Here is a 19,210-nt window from a genome sequence, read left to right as displayed (position 1 = left end):
TAAGGCGTACTTTTATGCGTGAAAAACATACATGTCAACAGCATACACACCAGTTTACCAACGCAACTATCAAAACTGTCAATCTCTCAACTTTTTTTGCTGCTGTTTCATATTTAACCGGAGAAATAAGCAATGGAAGTGGCAAAAATGGCATGTACGAAACGATACTACAGAAAAGCCACGCCCCTATGTCATGCCACCTTGCGATTGGCTGAGAGGGATCTTGGCCACCGTATATAAGGTTGGAGACTGAACATGTAGCGGCAGGTGTCCTGGCATTAGTGTATTGTTCCTTCGTAGTACACACTCTTCTGTAGTCATGATCGGATATTTTGTGGTAAGACACCGTCTCTTCTCTCTGTCTAACTCGAATAGCTCAACAGCATCACTCTCTTTCCTCTGGTCCTACCTTTAAATGTGAACCTTCTCTGGTCCTACCTTTAAATGTGAACCTTCTCTGGTCCTACCTTTAAATGTGAACCTTCTCTGTGTCCCTTCTGAATGCTGGTGGGACAAAGTTTGTCAAGTTTTGAGAAAGTTTCTGTCATTCAGCGTCTTTTGCTGTAACGCTTTGTGTTTTCTATCTGAATTTCCTCAACGCAATATGGTAAATTTCCAAATGTTTGAAGTTACTTTTTCTTCTTATAAATTCTTAGAGAAAACACCACGTCAGACTGTTCTACGGTTCCTGTTTCCATTTTGCTCACTCTGGAACGCAGACAATCTTGTTTCTGCTAAACAAAATGATACTTCATAAACTTTCAACAGACCATTTTCATTTATGTCTTGAACCACGTTAGGATATTTTCGCCTTATTGATAATCTTCCTCAGCATTGGTTCTCTTGCTACAGATCTCTGGTTCTCTGTATCGCTCAATGCAAAGTAGGATGCCATGTAATGAGATGTTCAACTCGAACTGAAATAAGGTTAACAGTGATTGAACTGAAATAAGGTTAACAGTGATTGAACTGAAATAAGGTTAACAGTGATTGAACTGAAATAAGGTTAACAGTGATTGAACTGAAATAAGGTTAACAGTGATTGAACTGAAATAAGGTTAACAGTGATTGAACTGAAATAAGGTTAACAGTGATTGAACTGAAATAAGGTTAACAGTGATTGAACTGTGTCACAACCCGAGGTTTTAGAGATGCAGAAGAAGCTTAAACAGGCTTTTTGTAGATACACGAGATGATGTAATTGTTATATGTTTGAGTGTATATAATAATTGTGTTATTTACTACATAAGCATTGGAGTCCAAACACTATTGTAGAATGTATGCGTGTGGGATGTGAGATGCTTTACGCCTGTAACTTCGCGTATTTGCAAGTTTGTGTCCGAATCGTGGAACGGGCTATAGTCACCCGGTAACGCGCGGTGAACAAACCAGGTCAAGCTGCAGAAAACGAAAGTTTGTAAATATTTGTTGGGCACAGTCGTGCAAATTAAATAATGTTCATTTCACCTGGTAAGATAATATAGTGTAATGCATAAATTATATTATAGCGTATCTATAGGCTATTTAGTAAGAGAAGAATTAACATAGTCCGGGTCAGCGGTGTACGAATACACTTTGGCACCCCGTCAGCGAAGTAGCACGGTTTTGGTTCAGTGCTACCCGAGAGAGTCAACGGTACGGTTGCAGACGTACTGGCGGGCGCGAGTACTCCATCACCCGGCGGTTTTTTACGGTGAGCGTTGTCATTGACTTGGCGGGTGGACTATTGTTTCGAATTGCTGTGGCTGAGTAGATGTCGTTGTCTAATGTTTGTTTTGTTTGTGTTTACGTTTCAGTAGTGTTGTAATATTGTGGGACACGGTGATTTTGAAGCGTGTTTATGTCCGTGGGAATGTGCACGGGAAATATGAGAATTACATCGACCGGCCCATTACTACCTATTCGTATAGGGAGCCTCGGGATTTACATGTATATTAATGCATGTTTGGAAGTGATATGCAGTGAACATACAGTGGAATCATATGTGTGTAATTATTTGCACATAACTGTTAAATATTCGTTTACACGGAATATCACATTTTATACAAGATGGCGGTCTACTTTCCGACAACTTTTGTATCCTTATGTTATTGAGCATGTTGTTTTATACCTTCATATTATAGTGTGTAATATTACGCGGGGAGTTATCATACATGTGGGGATATGGGTGTTGTGTCATGCAATTGTGGTTGCGTAATGTAATGTTAAAGTTGGATACCACAATCTAACATTTAGTGAACGTTTGTCCAGTTATTTGTAACATATCACATGGCGTATATGGTCATGATAAATACAATAAGTTTATAGGTTTAAGCAAACTATAAATCTATATTGTAAAGCCCCGTTGTATAGCTAATGTATTAAATAATTATCCTTTTCCATACATGGTTACTTGGTGTAAAGTTTCGATCTTGATGTCCATCGGTATGATGCGCTAAAGGTTTGCATCACCGATGAACACTAACACAACCATCGATACACGCCAGGTAGCTAGGGATGTTATTGTTCAGTATTAACGTGCTGTTTTATTTACATGCAGTTGGCCGGAGAGAGAACGGAGGAGGGACGTATGTTCACGTGAAGGCGTTGAGATCTGGACAGATGGGACGCTGTCAGGAGGCGACTACGGCTCACAGCAACGCAAGAAGAGCGGCGTGGGTTACTCCGACCAGTAGATTCCACCCAGAGTGTACGCAGGACCACCAGAAGACAGCATGAGGAAGGAGTCTGGTCAGCTCTACATGCCTAGGAATCTGGGGAACAGCTCCGAAGGACTGGAGCTGGGTTCGACGTGCTTAGGCAGTCGGGGACCTTTCTAGGGGGTCAGAATCAGGAAGCTGCGGCCTTCTGAGGAGGGAAGGACATGTGAGGCCTTGGTGGGCGTTGTGTATCCCGAAAAAGCTAAGTACTCTGTCGTGGTTAAAGCATGTGTCTGTGTTCGTGTAATTTGGTGATGCGACCTTATTGAGCGCCGTATACTAACAGGCTATTTAACCATAGGGGGGGTGCTTAGGACTGGAGTTCCAGGATAATTTCATGTGAATTCATGTGTTGTCAATTTTCGTAGTATTTGTAGAGTGTACACGTTAAATGTGTGGATGTTTCGTGCATAAATTTGTGTTTATTATATAAAGCTTATAAGTTACATGTGGTTCCTTTAGTCTTTTTATACATAGTGATGTCTGTCTCCACTTGTAAACTTTCTTGGGTGTGCGTTAGTGAGTGAGGTGTATGTTTGCGTGTGATCCCAAGATTGCTCAATCTTGTGGAGTTAAGTCGTCACGTGTCAATGGTGGAGATGCCGGGGACCCATGAGTGATATGCTTTCGAGGCGAAGCTCGGGGACCCTTTAGTTATTTTTTTTTTTTTTGGAACCAAATTTGTTTGTTGTTGTGTTTGTTTGTGTTGTTGGCATAGTTTGTGTGTGGTGTTTGTTGGTTTGTGTGAGGTAGTGGTGACCGTTTGATTTGAAATGTGGTGACTGTTTAGACATCCCGTGGGTGGTTGGAGGGGACTGGACATCTCTCAGCGGTTGAGAGGTGTTGGGTTACTTAGCCACAAAGGATTCATCTTTAGTCCATCCGTTAAAGTCAGACGGCGCCACTGAAGCAGATCGAACTAGCAAATACGCATGTATTCTATATTCGGATTCGGTTAAAGTAAAGTTTCATTCCGGTATTACGCTAAGGCTATGTGGCTATTGATTGTGGTAAAGTATAACCAAATGTCAATAACTTACGCGGATTTCGTCCGATTTCTCGGTGGGCTTCGGTACGCAGTTTGATGCGTTTTCCTTTCGCGTGCATGCAAATATTTTTTCAAGTAGCGCGTTTTCATCTGAAATGGCGACGGGAGGTGATAGTGTGGATTCTCCGGTGTCAGGGCGACTTAGGTCACAGGACGTGCCGACTGATAGTTTAACCGGATTAGTTACATCTGAACTCATGAGGAAGGCAAAATCAACTCGAGAGAAGCTTCTACATAGTCCAGGACGTGAAGAAGGGGAGTCCATTACGTACTACCAGAAGTTCATGACTTTAGGAACGCAGATGGAGTTGAAGGGAGATAGTCTTCGAGCATTCGCCGACGCTAAGATAAAGGAGATAGAAGACGTACGGGCCAACAAGGAGAGGTTGAGCTTAGAGAAGAAGAAATTGGCGATGGAGGAAAGGAAGCTGGAAGAAGCACGGGTGGAAGCTCAGAAGCAACGCGAGTTCGAGGAGAGTATAGCCCAGAAGCAGCGTGAGATGGAGGAAAAGAAACTGGGAGAAGCACGTGAAGAGGCCCAGAAGCAGCGTGACTTTGAGGAGGCCAAAGTTCAACGTATGGAAAGAATGGAGTCTGAAAGAATCGATGAGATGAAAAAACTTCAAGATGAAGCACAGAGGCACGCAGAACGATTAGAGGAACAAAGGGCAAATAATCAACGAGCTCATCAGAAGGCGAGGGATGGAATGGTAGAATCTACCAAAGTAACACTTCCTGCATTCGACGAGAACAAGGAGGATATAGAAGCTTATCTTACCAAATTCGAGAGATTCGCAGAGGAGTTAGACTGGGACCAGACAACATGGGCGAGACGCGTGAGTACCAAACTCAACGTGAAAGCGACGACCTTGATTGGGGATATGTCGAAGGAGGACGCTCGAGATTACCAGTTAGTGAAGAAAGAGTTACTGAGAGGATTCCGGTGTACAGCAGAATCGTACCGAGAGAAGTTCAGGGCAGCAAGAAGGAAGAGCGAAGAAACGTTTTCAACCTACGTGAGCCGGATAACGCGGTACCTGCACAGTTGGATGGACCTAGCGGAAAAACAACGAACTTACAAGGACCTCTTCGACCTGGTTCTTTTGGAACAGTTGCTTACTGGCATCCCGCAGTCTGTCGCTACGTTCATTCGACAGTCCAAAGCCACCAATGTAGCTGATTCAGTTGAGCAAGCTCAATGTTTCGTGGATGCACGTCCTGGTTTCGACTCATCACAGAAAGGGGGGAAAAACCAAGATAAAGGAAACAATGGGAAGACAGACAGTAAGGTGCAACTTACCCAGGGACAAAGGGTAAAAGATAGTACTGTCAAATGTTTCGGATGTGGAGGGGATCATTTCATAAGGAATTGCCCGGAAGCGGGGAAGCCGAGGGGTGGCGGAGAAATGTATGGAACAGGCATACAATGTCACAAATGTCATAAGTTCGGACATGTCAAGAGGAACTGTCCAGGAATAACCCTTATCATCAGTCCAGAACCGGAGGAGACTGCAGTGAGAGAAGTTTTCTTGATGCGGGAGGTAGAAGCGAATTACAAGATCCATTCAGGGTTATGTGGGAAGTGTGATCGTCGTACTCAGGGAGAAACTTTCGACATGACAGTTAGGGTGAACGGGAAGGCAGTGGTAGCCATACGTGACACGGGAAGCCCAATGCTGTGTGTTAGCGCTGACCTCATCGACCCGGCTACGTACACAAACAGGACAAGAGAAGTGTCAGGAGTGTTTGAAGAGCAGGGAACAGTACAGGCTCCCATAGCCATCGTGAAGTTAGAATCTTCGGTGTTTGTAGGGAACGTGGAAGCTGTCGCTATTCAGAATATGGCAATTCCTGTATTGATAGGAAACTACATGGTCCTGCCAAATGGAAAGGAAGTGAGAGTTCCGGTGTACGGAAAGAAACATGTAATTCCATCTTTGTGCGCAGCAGTTCAGACACGAGGACAAGCAAGGAGAGACGAGAGAGGGAATCTAACATTGAAGATTAATGGAGTCCCCTTGGCACAAAGGACCTGTGCTGAAATGGCTCAAGCACAAGAAGAGGATCCACACCTAAAACGTGTGCGCGAGTTGGCGGTGGAAAAGAAGCCATGGCGTCAACAAGGAACCGGGAATGTTCGATTCGTGATACGTAAAGCTTTGTTGTACAGAGAATACTCAGGTGCAGATGGAGTGGATCACCGACAGTTAGTGGTGCCCAGTGAGTTCCAGAATGAGGTGATGAGATTAGCTCACGATGCACCCATGGCAGGACACCTAGGGGGAACGAGAACCAGGAATAGGATATGGACAGAATTCTATTGGCCTGGTATGTGCCCCGACATCAGACGATACGTGGCATCATGTGACGCTTGCCAGAGAACTACGGCAAAAGGGAAAGTGAAGCCAGTACCATTGGAAAGAATGCCGTTGATCGATGTCCCGTTCAAGCAGGTAGCGGTGGACATCATAGGGCCGATTCATCCGCCGTCAGACCGAGGACACCGTTTCATACTGGTAACAGTAGACTATGCCACCCGGTATCCTGAAGCAACCCCTCTCAAGAAAATCGATACACCACATGTGGCGGAAGCGTTGTGGGAGAACTGGACCAGAGTGGGCATACCTGAAAAAGTGTTGTCAGATAACGGTACCCAGTTCAAGAGCGAAATGATGCAGGAGGTGTACAACCTGATGTCAGTACATGGAATGTACACAACTCCATACCACGCACAATGCAATGGTCTAGTTGAACGTTTCAATGGTACGCTGAAACAGATGCTGAAACGACTCTGCCAGGAGCAACCCAAGGAATGGGACAGGTTCATTCCGGCGTGTTTGTTTGCATATAGGGAAGTTCCTCAGGAGTCGTTAAAATTCTCACCGTTTGAACTACTCTATAGGCGAACTGTGAGGGGACCTATGCAGGTATTACGGAAGCTGTGGACCAAGGAAGAGACAGACCAAGAAGTGAGAACCACTGCCGAGTACGTTGTGGACCTGCGGAATCGAGTTGAGGAGACATGCAGGATTGCCAGAGAAAACCTCGGGAAGGCGACAGAGCGATACGCAAGGGCAGCGGACAGGAAGGCAGAAGACAGACAATTCAAGGAAGGAGATGAGGTGTTGCTGCTTCTTCCAATGAAAAAGAACAAGCTGGAAATCGCTTGGCGTGGACCTTACGTCATCAAGGAGCGATGCGGCATGAACGACTACCGGATTCAAGTGGGGAGTAAAAAGAAATTATTCCACGTCAACCTCTTGAAGAGATACGTCAGGAGGAGAGAGATCCCAGCGGTTGTCGGAGTGGAGCTGGAAGAAGAGGAACTGGAAGAAGTGCCTGAAGTCTCAGCAGGACAGAACACCATTCCATTAGTGCCATTAGAAGCGGGAGAGGGACCCAAAGATGTTAGCATCAATGACGTGTTACCCGCTCAAAAACAACAAGAGCTGAGGGATTTGACGATTGAGTTTGAGAAGTTCAAAGCACTGGAGGAACCCAAAACAAAGAAGGAAGTACGCAGGTTTTTGGGAATGCTCGGTTTCTATAGAAGGTACGTGCCACATTTCTCGGAAATTGCCCTACCACTGACGAACTTGACCAAGGGAAAGAAGTTCGAAGCAATCGAGTGGACACCGGCTTGTCAGGAAGCATTCGAGTGCTTGAAGGAAACTCTGGTCAGCCAACCTGTGGTACGATTGCCTGACCCCGAGAAAGCATTTGTGCTACGGACTGATGCGTCAGATGTGGGACTAGGCGCGGTGCTGTTGCAAGCAGATGAAAAGGGTGACCTGCAACCAGTGAGCTATGCCAGCAAAAAACTGATTCCTGCGGAAATCAACTACTCCACAATCGAGAAGGAATGCCTTGCAATGGTGTGGGGGATAAGGAAATTCGAGCCCTACCTTTTTGGGCAACATTTCACTTTGATGACAGATCACCAACCCTTGCAGTACCTGCAGCAGGTAAGACCACACAACGGGAGGTTGACGAGATGGGCTCTGCAGTTGCAAGCTTATTCTTTCCGAGTGCAGACCATCAAAGGAGTGAACAACGTGGACGCTGACTTCATGAGTCGGGTTGCTCTTGATATATAGTGTGCTCACTGTTGGTGGTTACCGTTAGTTCGAGCTGGTGATGGAGGTGTGTCACAACCCGAGGTTTTAGAGATGCAGAAGAAGCTTAAACAGGCTTTTTGTAGATACACGAGATGATGTAATTGTTATATGTTTGAGTGTATATAATAATTGTGTTATTTACTACATAAGCATTGGAGTCCAAACACTATTGTAGAATGTATGCGTGTGGGATGTGAGATGCTTTACGCCTGTAACTTCGCGTATTTGCAAGTTTGTGTCCGAATCGTGGAACGGGCTATAGTCACCCGGTAACGCGCGGTGAACAAACCAGGTCAAGCTGCAGAAAACGAAAGTTTGTAAATATTTGTTGGGCACAGTCGTGCAAATTAAATAATGTTCATTTCACCTGGTAAGATAATATAGTGTAATGCATAAATTTAATATCATATTCTTACTCCGAATCACATTAGCATTGAGTCACCTGAGATGCTTATCACTGAAAAACGCTTACCCGGCTAAAGAATTTAAAGGGAAGCAACCCCATCACCAAAACGAAAGTGAAAGTAGCTTTGGTAATGGGCCAGTACACCGGGAGTTACCTCCCATACGGGTGTATGCCACGTCACTTCCTCTAGGAACACGTGCCTATTATCATACGTCTTTTTCACCTCGGAGAGGACGGTTCACTTTTTGACGCTCTGTGGCTGACCTTGTGTGTTTGAGTGACACCCGCCGGCCACGTTACCCAGCTTGTCTGCTCGCCTTGCCTACAGTTTGGTGAGCTCGTTCCCGTTTGTTGTTGGTTGTTTGCGCTGTTTCGTTACTGTACGTTGTCCGTTTTTTACGGACTTGTGTGTCAGTGACTTGCGTGTTTCGCCATTTTGTTGTGTGAGTTAGTTAGCTAACTCGTGTGACTTTGCTAGTAGCTCTGCGTGCCCTCTTTCTGTTTGGGCAAGTGTAGCTTTAGTATTTTGTTGACGCGTAAGCGTGTGTGTTTACTGTGTTTTCAGTCGTTTTGACTTACGTTTCAGTAAATCTTTTTACTTTGCCACGTGTTGTTGACGTTTGTGTCAGTGTCTTGCGTGTCGCCATTTTGTTGTGTGAGTTAGTTTTCTAGCTCGTGTGACTTTGTTTGTAGCTCTCCGTGCCTCTGCTTGTGGGGCAAGTTTAGCTATAGTATTTTGTTAACGCATTAGTGCGTGTGTTTACTGAATTTTCCAGTCGTTTAGACTTATGTTTCAGTAAATTTTTTCGCGTTGCCACGTGTTGTTGTCAACATGTCTGATTCAGACAAGCGCCGTGGCAAGTCGGACCCCAAGGGGAAAATTAAGGCTAAGTCTTCCTCTTCCAAAGCAACGTTACTTGTTACAGACCAAGAGCGTAACACTTTGTTGGCTGTACCAATTTCGGCGCCTAGCGCTGTTACTACTTCTGCTTCTTTTGCGGCGCCTAGCGCTACTGTTACTTCTGCACCTGTCTCTACATCGGAGACTTCGTCTTCTTTGTTAGCACCTGGACAAGGTGCGTTGGTTTCCTCTCTGTTAAAGTCACTGGTTCCAGAAATCCGCAGCTTGGTGCAGGCAGAATTTCAGCGTTCCGTCGCCAGCAGTTCGGCGTTTCCGGCATCTGGCAGTGACGTCCGGGCATTGGCTTCCGTGTCTTTGTCCTCCACTTCCGGCTTGGAGCAGCGTCCTCCCTCTTCAGCGTCGGTTGGTAAGCAGAGCTGGTCCGATAGCCCTCGTGAGGCGCCTGGACGTTCTCCTTCGGGGGACAGCTCTTTCGCATCGGGTCACGACCGATACCTTGCTGATCTTTCATTTCCGGCGATAACCTACGAGGCCCCGGACTTGTTCGAACAGCGGCGGCAGTCGGTTTCGACTGCCGCATTTCCGGCACTTGCCGGAAGTGATGATCCGTCCGCTCCGGCACGCTACGGCGGTCGCGGCAGGATGGAGTATTCACTGACTTCCGGTCCTTCCGGATCGCGAAGTCAACCAGTGCAGTCTTCACTTCCGCATTTTGCGGTTCCGTTGACTACACTTCCGGTTTCGGCCGGAAACGCTTCTTCCTCTTCTGGTGGTTCCTTCCGGATACCAGATAGTGGATTACAGCGTGCGCCTTCCGGCTTTCAAGCGCCTAGGCTTGAGCAGGCATCACTCCACTCAGTCGGGGGAGTGACGTCAGCTCATCCAGCTCCGGTTTTTGCGGATGGTCGTCCTGCTTACCCTTTACCTTCACAGGGTTTTGGGCGGCAGGATGACGTTAGTGCTCAGGCTTTTCCGGTTTCCGGTTTGCCAGGGCATGCTTCTGCTTCCGGAACTGGTGACTTCGGTCATGGTTCCACGTGTGACTATTCTGATGCTCCATCAGTGGTCAGCGAGGAGTCGCGGGGCGTGTTTCCGTCGAAGCTCAAGTCTGTTCTTGACGTCGCGGCGGAAGTAACGTCTCGTTATTTTCCTGAAGGGGTGGTGGCTGCGGACTCTTCCGCATCATTCGTTCCTTCTGCCATGGCGGACTTCCGGCCGGCACAGGAGGATGTTTCTTCCTTCCGGTTCGCCGAGTCTCCGTCAGTGGCTTACCAACTTTCGCATTCACTGGTTCGTCCAGCACATGCGGGGAGTGGTATTCGGCCAGTGCCTGTTCCGTTACTGCTTCCTTTTGGTCCAGTTCCGGAATCAGCTCAGCAGTGGGTGGCTTCAGCTGCCCAAGCCTCTTCCTTCGTGCCTACGGCCAATAGGAAGCTTGGCATGCCCAATCAGAGCCAGAATTGGCTGGCGTCTTTTGCACTCCCTAGGGCTACTCTTCCGGTTTCCCGGGAATTGCTGCCTCTTCTGACTAAACCGATCAAGCGTGATTCGGTTTTGCCGGTTTCCGAGGCTTCCCTCCTCTCTGCTGAGGAGGTTGGACGTCGGCAGATCGAACTGTCCTCCATTGCGGAGACTCTCGTTCGGGCTCTGTCTCGGGCATTGACCGATTCGCTAGTTCCTTTCACTCTCAGTGAAGAACAGAATGCGGACGATGTCTCTGCGCTTTTGACCGCATTGGCCAAGGTCAATGAGGAACAATTGCGTCTTTCCTCCCTGCAGTACACCCAAGCGGTACTCTGCAGGAGGGATCTCTTCCTCTCGCAGTCCCAATTCACGGAGCTGGCTACTAGGGAGACCTTGAGAGTCTCCCCGGTCTCAGAGGAGTCTCTCTTCTGTCCGCTGGCACTGGATGCCAGACAGAAGGAGATTCAGTCAAACAAGGACAGTCAGTTCCTTGACTACACTCTGAAGGGGGTGAAACAGTCTCAGCCTTCTAAACAGAAGCAGGCTCAGACATCGTCTAACCCCAAGCCAGCTCAGAAGCGGCAGGCTTCGCCGGCCGCTCGTGGTGGGAAGAAGAGGACGGCATCGGGGAGGGGGCGTGGCGGCTCTGGAAGTAAGCCACACCCCCAATGAAGCGCTCCCGATCTCACCTCCCTCCCGCCCTCCACCTTGGTGATGGCGGGAGGCCCCTCCCGGGCACTTTCTCGTTGGATGTCGGTAGTAGACAGCCAATGGATTGTGGGAGTGGTGAGTTCGGGCTTCCGTCTACTCTGGCGGGAGGAAAAGGCGCCTCTTACCCGAGTGCCTCCGCGGTTCAAGCCCCCCTTCTCGCAGGAAGCACGTTCCGTCTTGCAGTCGGAAATTGCCTCCCTGGAGCAGAAGGGCGCGGTGGAGAGAGTTCGGGTCCACAGCTCCCTGGGATTTTACGGGCGTCTGGTCGCTGTTCCCAAAGCATCAGGAGGATGGCGTCCCGTGTTGGATTTATCTCTCCTCAATACTTTCTTGAGGGAGATAAAATTCAAGATGGAGACGCCAGCCTCTGTCCGAGACTCTCTCCGCCCAGGAGACTGGGTGACCTCGATCGATCTCACGGACGCATACTTTCACATTCTTATGCATCCGACCGACCAGAAATGGCTTCATTTCCGGTGGGGAGATCAGATCTACCAGTTTCGCGCACTCCCTTTCGGGCTGTCTCTCGCACTGTGGATTTTTACCATGGTGGTGAGACAGGTCTGTGCACTGGTGAGGTCCCAGGGTATCCGTCTGCGGGCTTATCTGGACGACTGGCTCATCATGAACCAGTCCCAGAGCGGCTGTTCGCAGGATACCCTGACGGTTCTTCGAGAATCCAACTGGTTGGGGTTCTCGATCAACCGGGTAAAGTCGGAGCTGACCCCGTCACAGACATTCACTTATCTGGGGATGTCTTTCGACACGGTCGCTTGGACTGTCCAGCCTTCTCAGAGAAGGGTGGACAAGCTCCAAGCTCAGATTCGCTCCACTTTACCTCTCCTGATGGCTTCCATCCGCTCGCTCGCCTCCATCTTGGGGCAGATGGAGTCTATGGCTCTTCTGGTTTCACTGGGCCGGGTCCACAAATGTCCGCTTCAGTTCGCGCTGAAGCCGTTTGTGGACTCTCCTCTGGTGGACTGGGACGCCCTCATCCCTTTGCAGGGATGGTTCCAGTCTGCGACCCTTCCGTGGTTGCACACGGAGTGGGTCTGCAGAGGTGTTCCGATCGTCGTGCCCCTCCCCGACCTGGACCTCTTTACAGATGCGTCCAGGGAGGGTTGGGGGGCACATACAGATCTTCAGACTCCTCCCTTTCCGTTACTCAGCCGAGTAATCCGGAAAGCGGAGATGGAGGAGCCGGCCCTTCTTCTTCTGGTCGCTCCTCTGTGGCCGTCGCAGGTCTGGTTTCCAGATCTTCTTCGGCTTGCCCAAGGGCCCCCCATTCCTCTCGCACTCGTGCGAGGGGAACTAGTGCAGCCCCGAACAGGCATTCCACACGAGGAGCCCAGTCTTCTGAAGCTTCACGTGTGGAAGTTGTTCGGGACTCGCTGAAGCGCTCTGGGGCGTCGTCTTTGACTCTGGACTTGGTGGCTCGCTCGCATAGAGCGTCCACCTCTTCAGTTTATGCTTCCCACTGGAAGGCATGGACTGCCTGGTGTTCAGCTAGAGGGGTGAGTTCGGTGGCTCCGCGCTCTATTCAGGTCGCTAACCACCTCTCTTTCATGTCTTCACAGGGCGCCTCAGTCTCCTCGTTGAGGGTCCGGCGCTCCGCTATCTCGGCGACTCTTCAGCAGATTGGTCGTTCTGTTCGAGTCGGGGGCGTTATAGCTGCAGTCATTAAAGGGGCTGCTCTTAAGGAAGCTAAAGCTCGTTTGCCCGCTCCCAAGTGGGACTTGTTTTTAATCCTGGAATTCCTTCGTTCTGCGGATTTTGAGCCTTTAAGCGAGGCCAGTCTGTTCAATGTCACTCGCAAAGCGCTGTTTCTCCTTTTGTTGGCTACGGCCCGACGGGGTAGCGAGGTCCACGCCCTGTCGGGTCAGCCTGGAGATATCTCCTTTGAGCCGGACGGTTCCGCATCTTTGCGTTTCCGGCCTGATTTCCTGGCCAAGAATCAGTCTCCGGGGCAGGCCTCTCCGCTGGTTAGAGTTAAGGCTCTGACCAGCGCGTTGGCCCCGGGTGACCCCGATTCGGTCAATTGCCCTGTGAGGGCACTTCGTCTGTACTTAGCCCGGACTCAGCCGATTCGGTCTAGTTCTCAGAAGTTGTTGTTTATCTCTCTCCTTACTAGGCGCGAGAAAGATTTGTCGAAGGTAACGTTGGCCCGGTGGGTGTCCTCGCTCATCAAGCAGGCTTATGAGTGGAGGCGCACAAAGAGGGGGGGGGTTATGCCCTCCTTGCCACTTGACTCGGCCCGAGCCCATGAGACGAGGGCGTGGGCATCCTCTCTGGCAGTTCTGCGCTCCAGACGTCTAGAGGAGGTGCTGACAACTGCGTATTGGCGTTCCGAAGATGTTTTCATAAACTTTTATCTTCGGGACGTCACAGCTCTTCGACAGGATGGCTCCAGAGGCCTTCCAGCGCTCATAGCAGCAGGCCAGTTCCTGTCCAGAACTTGATGGTGAGTTTTGATTCATTTCTAGCCCACCGCCTTGTTGATGTTATCTGCTAATGTGATTCGGAGTAAGAATATGATATTAAATGGAAAATTTCCTAAATAAATTATCATTTAATTAATATACTTACCCGAATCACATACTGTATTCCCTCCCACCTGCCCCGCTTATGGTTTTAAGATTTTTTAAAGCCGTATGATAATAGGCACGTGTTCCTAGAGGAAGTGACGTGGCATACACCCGTATGGGAGGTAACTCCCGGTGTACTGGCCCATTACCAAAGCTACTTTCACTTTCGTTTTGGTGATGGGGTTGCTTCCCTTTAAATTCTTTAGCCGGGTAAGCGTTTTTCAGTGATAAGCATCTCAGGTGACTCAATGCTAATGTGATTCGGGTAAGTATATTAATTAAATGATAATTTATTTAGGAAATTTTCCATTATATTATAGCGTATCTATAGGCTATTTAGTAAGAGAAGAATTAACATAGTCCGGGTCAGCGGTGTACGAATACACTTTGGCACCCCGTCAGCGAAGTAGCACGGTTTTGGTTCAGTGCTACCCGAGAGAGTCAACGGTACGGTTGCAGACGTACTGGCGGGCGCGAGTACTCCATCACCCGGCGGTTTTTTACGGTGAGCGTTGTCATTGACTTGGCGGGTGGACTATTGTTTCGAATTGCTGTGGCTGAGTAGATGTCGTTGTCTAATGTTTGTTTTGTTTGTGTTTACGTTTCAGTAGTGTTGTAATATTGTGGGACACGGTGATTTTGAAGCGTGTTTATGTCCGTGGGAATGTGCACGGGAAATATGAGAATTACATCGACCGGCCCATTACTACCTATTCGTATAGGGAGCCTCGGGATTTACATGTATATTAATGCATGTTTGGAAGTGATATGCAGTGAACATACAGTGGAATTATATGTGTGTAATTATTTGCACATAACTGTTAAATATTCGTTTACACGGAATATCACATTTTATACAAGATGGCGGTCTACTTTCCGACAACTTTTGTATCCTTATGTTATTGAGCATGTTGTTTTATACCTTCATATTATAGTGTGTAATATTACGCGGGGAGTTATCATACATGTGGGGATATGGGTGTTGTGTCATGCAATTGTGGTTGCGTAATGTAATGTTAAAGTTGGATACCACAATCTAACATTTAGTGAACGTTTGTCCAGTTATTTGTAACATATCACATGGCGTATATGGTCATGATAAATACAATAAGTTTATAGGTTTAAGCAAACTATAAATCTATATTGTAAAGCCCCGTTGTATAGCTAATGTATTAAATAATTATCCTTTTCCATACATGGTTACTTGGTGTAAAGTTTCGATCTTGATGTCCATCGGTATGATGCGCTAAAGGTTTGCATCACCGATGAACACTAACACAACCATCGATACACGCCAGGTAGCTAGGGATGTTATTGTTCAGTATTAACGTGCTGTGTTATTTACATGCAGTTGGCCGGAGAGAGAACGGAGGAGGGACGTATGTTCACGTGAAGGCGTTGAGATCGGGACAGATGGGACGCTGTCAGGAGGCGACTACGGCTCACAGCAACGCAAGAAGAGCGGCGTGGGTTACTCCGACCAGTAGATTCCACCCAGAGTGTACGCAGGACCACCAGAAGACAGCATGAGGAAGGAGTCTGGTCAGCTCTACATGCCTAGGAATCTGGGGAACAGCTCCGAAGGACTGGAGCTGGGTTCGACATGCTTAGGCAGTCGGGGACCTTTCTAGGGGGTCAGAATCAGGAAGCTGCGGCCTTCTGAGGAGGGAAGGACATGTGAGGCCTTGGTGGGCGTTGTGTATCCCGAAAAAGCTAAGTACTCTGTCGTGGTTAAAGCATGTGTCTGTGTTCGTGTAATTTGGTGATGCGACCTTATTGAGCGCCGTATACTAACAGGCTATTTAACCATAGGGGGGGTGCTTAGGACTGGAGTTCCAGGATAATTTCATGTGAATTCATGTGTTGTCAATTTTCGTAGTATTTGTAGAGTGTACACGTTAAATGTGTGGATGTTTCGTGCATAAATTTGTGTTTATTATATAAAGCTTATAAGTTACATGTGGTTCCTTTAGTCTTTTTATACATAGTGATGTCTGTCTCCACTTGTAAACTTTCTTGGGTGTGCGTTAGTGAGTGAGGTGTATGTTTGCGTGTGATCCCAAGATTGCTCAATCTTGTGGAGTTAAGTCGTCACGTGTCAAACTGAAATAAGGTTAACAGTGATTGAACTGAAATAAGGTTAACAGTGATTGAACTGAAATAAGGTTAACAGTGATTGAAGTATTGATGACTTTTGTACGGATCTAGTAGAGAATGTTGGTGTGCACAGATGTAGCAATGTAACGTGTTGTGATGTCACTTCCGCCCTCCAGATGGCTCTGCTGACTGTGGCGCATGCCCAGTACCTGGAGGAATGCCCGCCAGAGAACATCGAGGTTGCCAACTTCCGCCAGCTGACCCGTGACTTCCCGCCCATCTCCGTGCCCAACGTGTACGACATTGGACGTTTTGCCATCTCTTATCTCTCTGAAGAATTAGACTGACTGAAACAAAGTTTGAAAACCGACAGCATAAAACTTAGTACAAGAAAAAAAAGCGACATCTATGTCGTTTAAGCGTATCATGACACAATGTAATTTTCTTTTCTAGTTTTGCAATCAAGGTTCACTGTCTCGTCGTACTTTAAATGCTTAGAACTCTGAAAGCAAATAGGGGAAAATACTGAATGGTTAGGCAGTGTGGGACACAATAAAAGAGAGTAAAACACAGTCAAAAGAAAAGGATGCGCATAATATTGCTGTGTGATTTTCTTTTTAAATTTAATGTTTCAATGTTATGACATTCTGTCGCAGTGTATTTCATGATTCATGATTTCATGTTATCATTCATTTCTTTTCGAATTTCATTTCCTTTTTCATTTCATTTTATTTAATTCCTATTTTAGTGAAGCCCGACCAGAAGGACAGGTCCTACGCGGTGTGTGTCATGTAGCTAAATGTGTTATGAAGCTAAATGTGTCGTGTAGCTCAATGTGTCATGTAGCTCAATGTGTCATGTAGCTCAATGTGTCATGTAGCTCAATGTGTCATGCAACTAAATGTGTCATGTAGCTCAATGTCATGAAGCTAAATGTGTCGTGTAGCTAAATGTGTCGTGTAGCTCAATGTGTCATGTAGCTCAATGTGTCATGAAGCTAAATGTGTCATGTAGCTCAATGTATCATGTAGCTAAATGTGTGCACTCTGTGTGTCCCATGCAGGGTTCGTTTGGAGAAGGACAGGTCGTACGCGGTGCCCGAGCTGCAGGGCTACCTGGCTGGCATCAACTTCGCCTCCCAGCTCCACCTGCCCGACGGCTACGTCACTGACCCATTGTGAGACTCTCGCCTGCCTGCTTCTTTTTCACCCTTCACGAACGCATTCGTTTTGCTTGTGTGTTTTGTTGTTGTCTGTCTCCCTAACTCTTTCTTTTTTCTCTCTCTCATTTAGTCTGTCTGTGCCTCTTTCAAGTGTTTTTTTCATTAATCTATCTGTCTTTTGAAAACTCAGGTCAGTATGTTTATAATATTTCCATCGAAAAGTAGAGTACACTTTTCTCTCACTGACTCATCTGTTTCTTTCGATTTTACACAACTGCATGATATCAATATTGGTATTATAATGAAATGTGGCGGGCGCAATGGCCTAGTGTATAAGACGCCGGCCTTCCATGCGGAAGGTTGAGCGTGCACCTGGTGGGTTAAGGATGGAGATCTCCCAGGTCAACTTATATGCAAACCTGCTAGTGCCTTAACACCCTCCATGTGTACACGTAAGCACAAGACCAAGTGCACACGGAACAGATTCTGTGTCAGAGTTCGGTGGGTTTTAGAAACATAGAATATACCAATTGCAAGCATACATCCCCCGCAATCGGCGTATAGCTGCCTAAATGGTGGGGTAAGAACGGTCACCTACTTGTGAATAAAACACGAGCGTACTAGGGAGTTTCTAGCCCATGAAGGCAGAAGAAAGAATACTAATAATGAGATGTGTGTGTGTGTGTGCAGCGTGGAGAGGGCGTGCGACAAGCCTGACTACAACTGCACCGACCTGAGCATTGAGCTGCGCTACGTCAAGTACCAGAACGGCATCTGCTGGGTGGTGTGGCCCGAGTCATTCTTCAACTACACCCGCTGCACGTCAGTACCTATCCACCCACCCCTTCCTCCGTTCTCCTTCCCTCTTTTGCCTGAAAGCCCCGTCCATACTTTCTCTCCTAAGCCTATATTGTGTTTTGGTCGCTCTGTCTGTGTAGGTATTTCTTTCTGTACCTTTGAATCACTATTTGTTTTTTTCGTTTCCTTTTTATGTATGTTTGGAATCACGATTTGTCTTTACGTTTTTTATATATATAGTTTCATTTGAATTAAGTCGTCTTTAAGGCTCTTTCGTTGTTGCTAGTGAGTGTATGCAATTTTGTCATCTTTGTTGAATCTTCAACCTATCTGCGCTTCTCAGTCCTGTACTCTAACTGTGTTTTTCCTGTAAGCATAGAACCATCATCCCAGTTAGCCTAGAACCATCACTGTAGAACCACCACTGTAAGCCTAGAACCATCATCCCAGTTAGCCTAGAACCATCACTGTTAGCCTAAAACCATCACTGTAGAACCATCACTGTTAGCCTAGAACCATCACTGTTAGCCTGGAACCATCACTGTAGAACCACCACTGTTAGCCTGGAACCATCACTGTAGAACCATCACTGTTAGTGTGGAACCATCACTGTAGAACCATGATCACTGTTAGCCTGGAACCATCATTATAGAACCACCACTGTTAGCCTAAAACCATCAGTTAGCCTAGAACCATAATTTTAGCATGGAACCACTGTGTGTGTACCTGAGTCACATGACTCACTTCTCTCTCTCTCTGCTGCAGATGCTGCACATGCGCGCTGAAGGACAAGTGCCCCACTGTGGGACGGTGCGTGGAGACCGACTACGTGACGGTGAAGGTGGTGGCCTACTGCTCGCACATCATGTACTCTGACCGCTACCAGAAGCTGGCTATCCGTATCCCCACGTCGTGCCAGTGCTCCGCCTCCTGCCCCGTACCACAGCAGTACTTCTACGCCAAGCAGAAGGTCTTCCAGAAGAGCCACTAAGCCACAGGGAACCCTCCCAGCCTGCGGAACACACAAAGTAGTTTTGGCCTTACGTTTGAACTACGAATGCCCCATGCTAGCGGGCACATTTTCATTTCTTCAGGACTAAGTTTCTCTCGGTTGTTTTGAGTTTCAGAATTTACCAACATGAAGTTTAAGCTGAGAACAGGCCCTACTTTCCGGCGAGCAAATTGATAGAAAGAAGAATATTGAGAATGACCTGAACCATCTGCATCAGCTTGTCAAAATAAAAAGGCTTGAACTACAAA

General features: G+C 47.4%; 2 protein-coding genes across 2 annotated transcripts; both read left to right on the top strand.

Annotated features, from left to right (window-relative positions):
* The first annotated feature begins 241 nt into the window (after nt 1–241).
* LOC138947656 (uncharacterized) lies at nt 242–19,210 on the top strand. The gene is made up of 5 exons (XM_070319182.1): nt 242–337; nt 16,167–16,285; nt 17,054–17,167; nt 17,843–17,974; nt 18,716–19,210. The coding sequence occupies exons 1-5, from the start codon at nt 320–322 to the stop codon at nt 18,939–18,941; spliced, it is 609 nt and encodes a 202-aa protein (XP_070175283.1). The 5' UTR covers nt 242–319; the 3' UTR covers nt 18,942–19,210.
* On the top strand, nt 1,139–7,844 carry LOC138946770 (uncharacterized). The gene is made up of 2 exons (XM_070318173.1): nt 1,139–1,693; nt 2,540–7,844. Exon 2 carries the CDS (start codon nt 3,843–3,845, stop codon nt 7,842–7,844), a length of 4,002 nt encoding a protein of 1,333 aa, XP_070174274.1. The 5' UTR covers nt 1,139–1,693; nt 2,540–3,842.

The sequence above is a fragment of the Littorina saxatilis genome, linkage group LG14 (assembly GCF_037325665.1).
Source record: "Littorina saxatilis isolate snail1 linkage group LG14, US_GU_Lsax_2.0, whole genome shotgun sequence".
NCBI classification, from domain to species: domain Eukaryota; kingdom Metazoa; phylum Mollusca; class Gastropoda; order Littorinimorpha; family Littorinidae; genus Littorina; species Littorina saxatilis.
Note: the sequence above shows the minus strand (reverse complement) of the source record. Positions and strands in the feature narration are given on the sequence as shown.

Bases quoted from the DNA above. Each gene is read 5' to 3' on its own strand.
- LOC138947656 (XM_070319182.1), top strand. The intron at 16,286-17,053 runs GTACGACATTGG...TGTCCCATGCAG, and splicing joins CCCATCTCCGTGCCCAACGT to GGTTCGTTTGGAGAAGGACA. The intron at 17,168-17,842 runs GTGAGACTCTCG...GTGTGTGTGCAG, and splicing joins GGCTACGTCACTGACCCATT to CGTGGAGAGGGCGTGCGACA.
- LOC138946770 (XM_070318173.1), top strand. From the start codon at position 3,843: ATGGCGACGGGAGGTGATAGTGTGGATTCTCCGGTGTCAGGGCGACTT.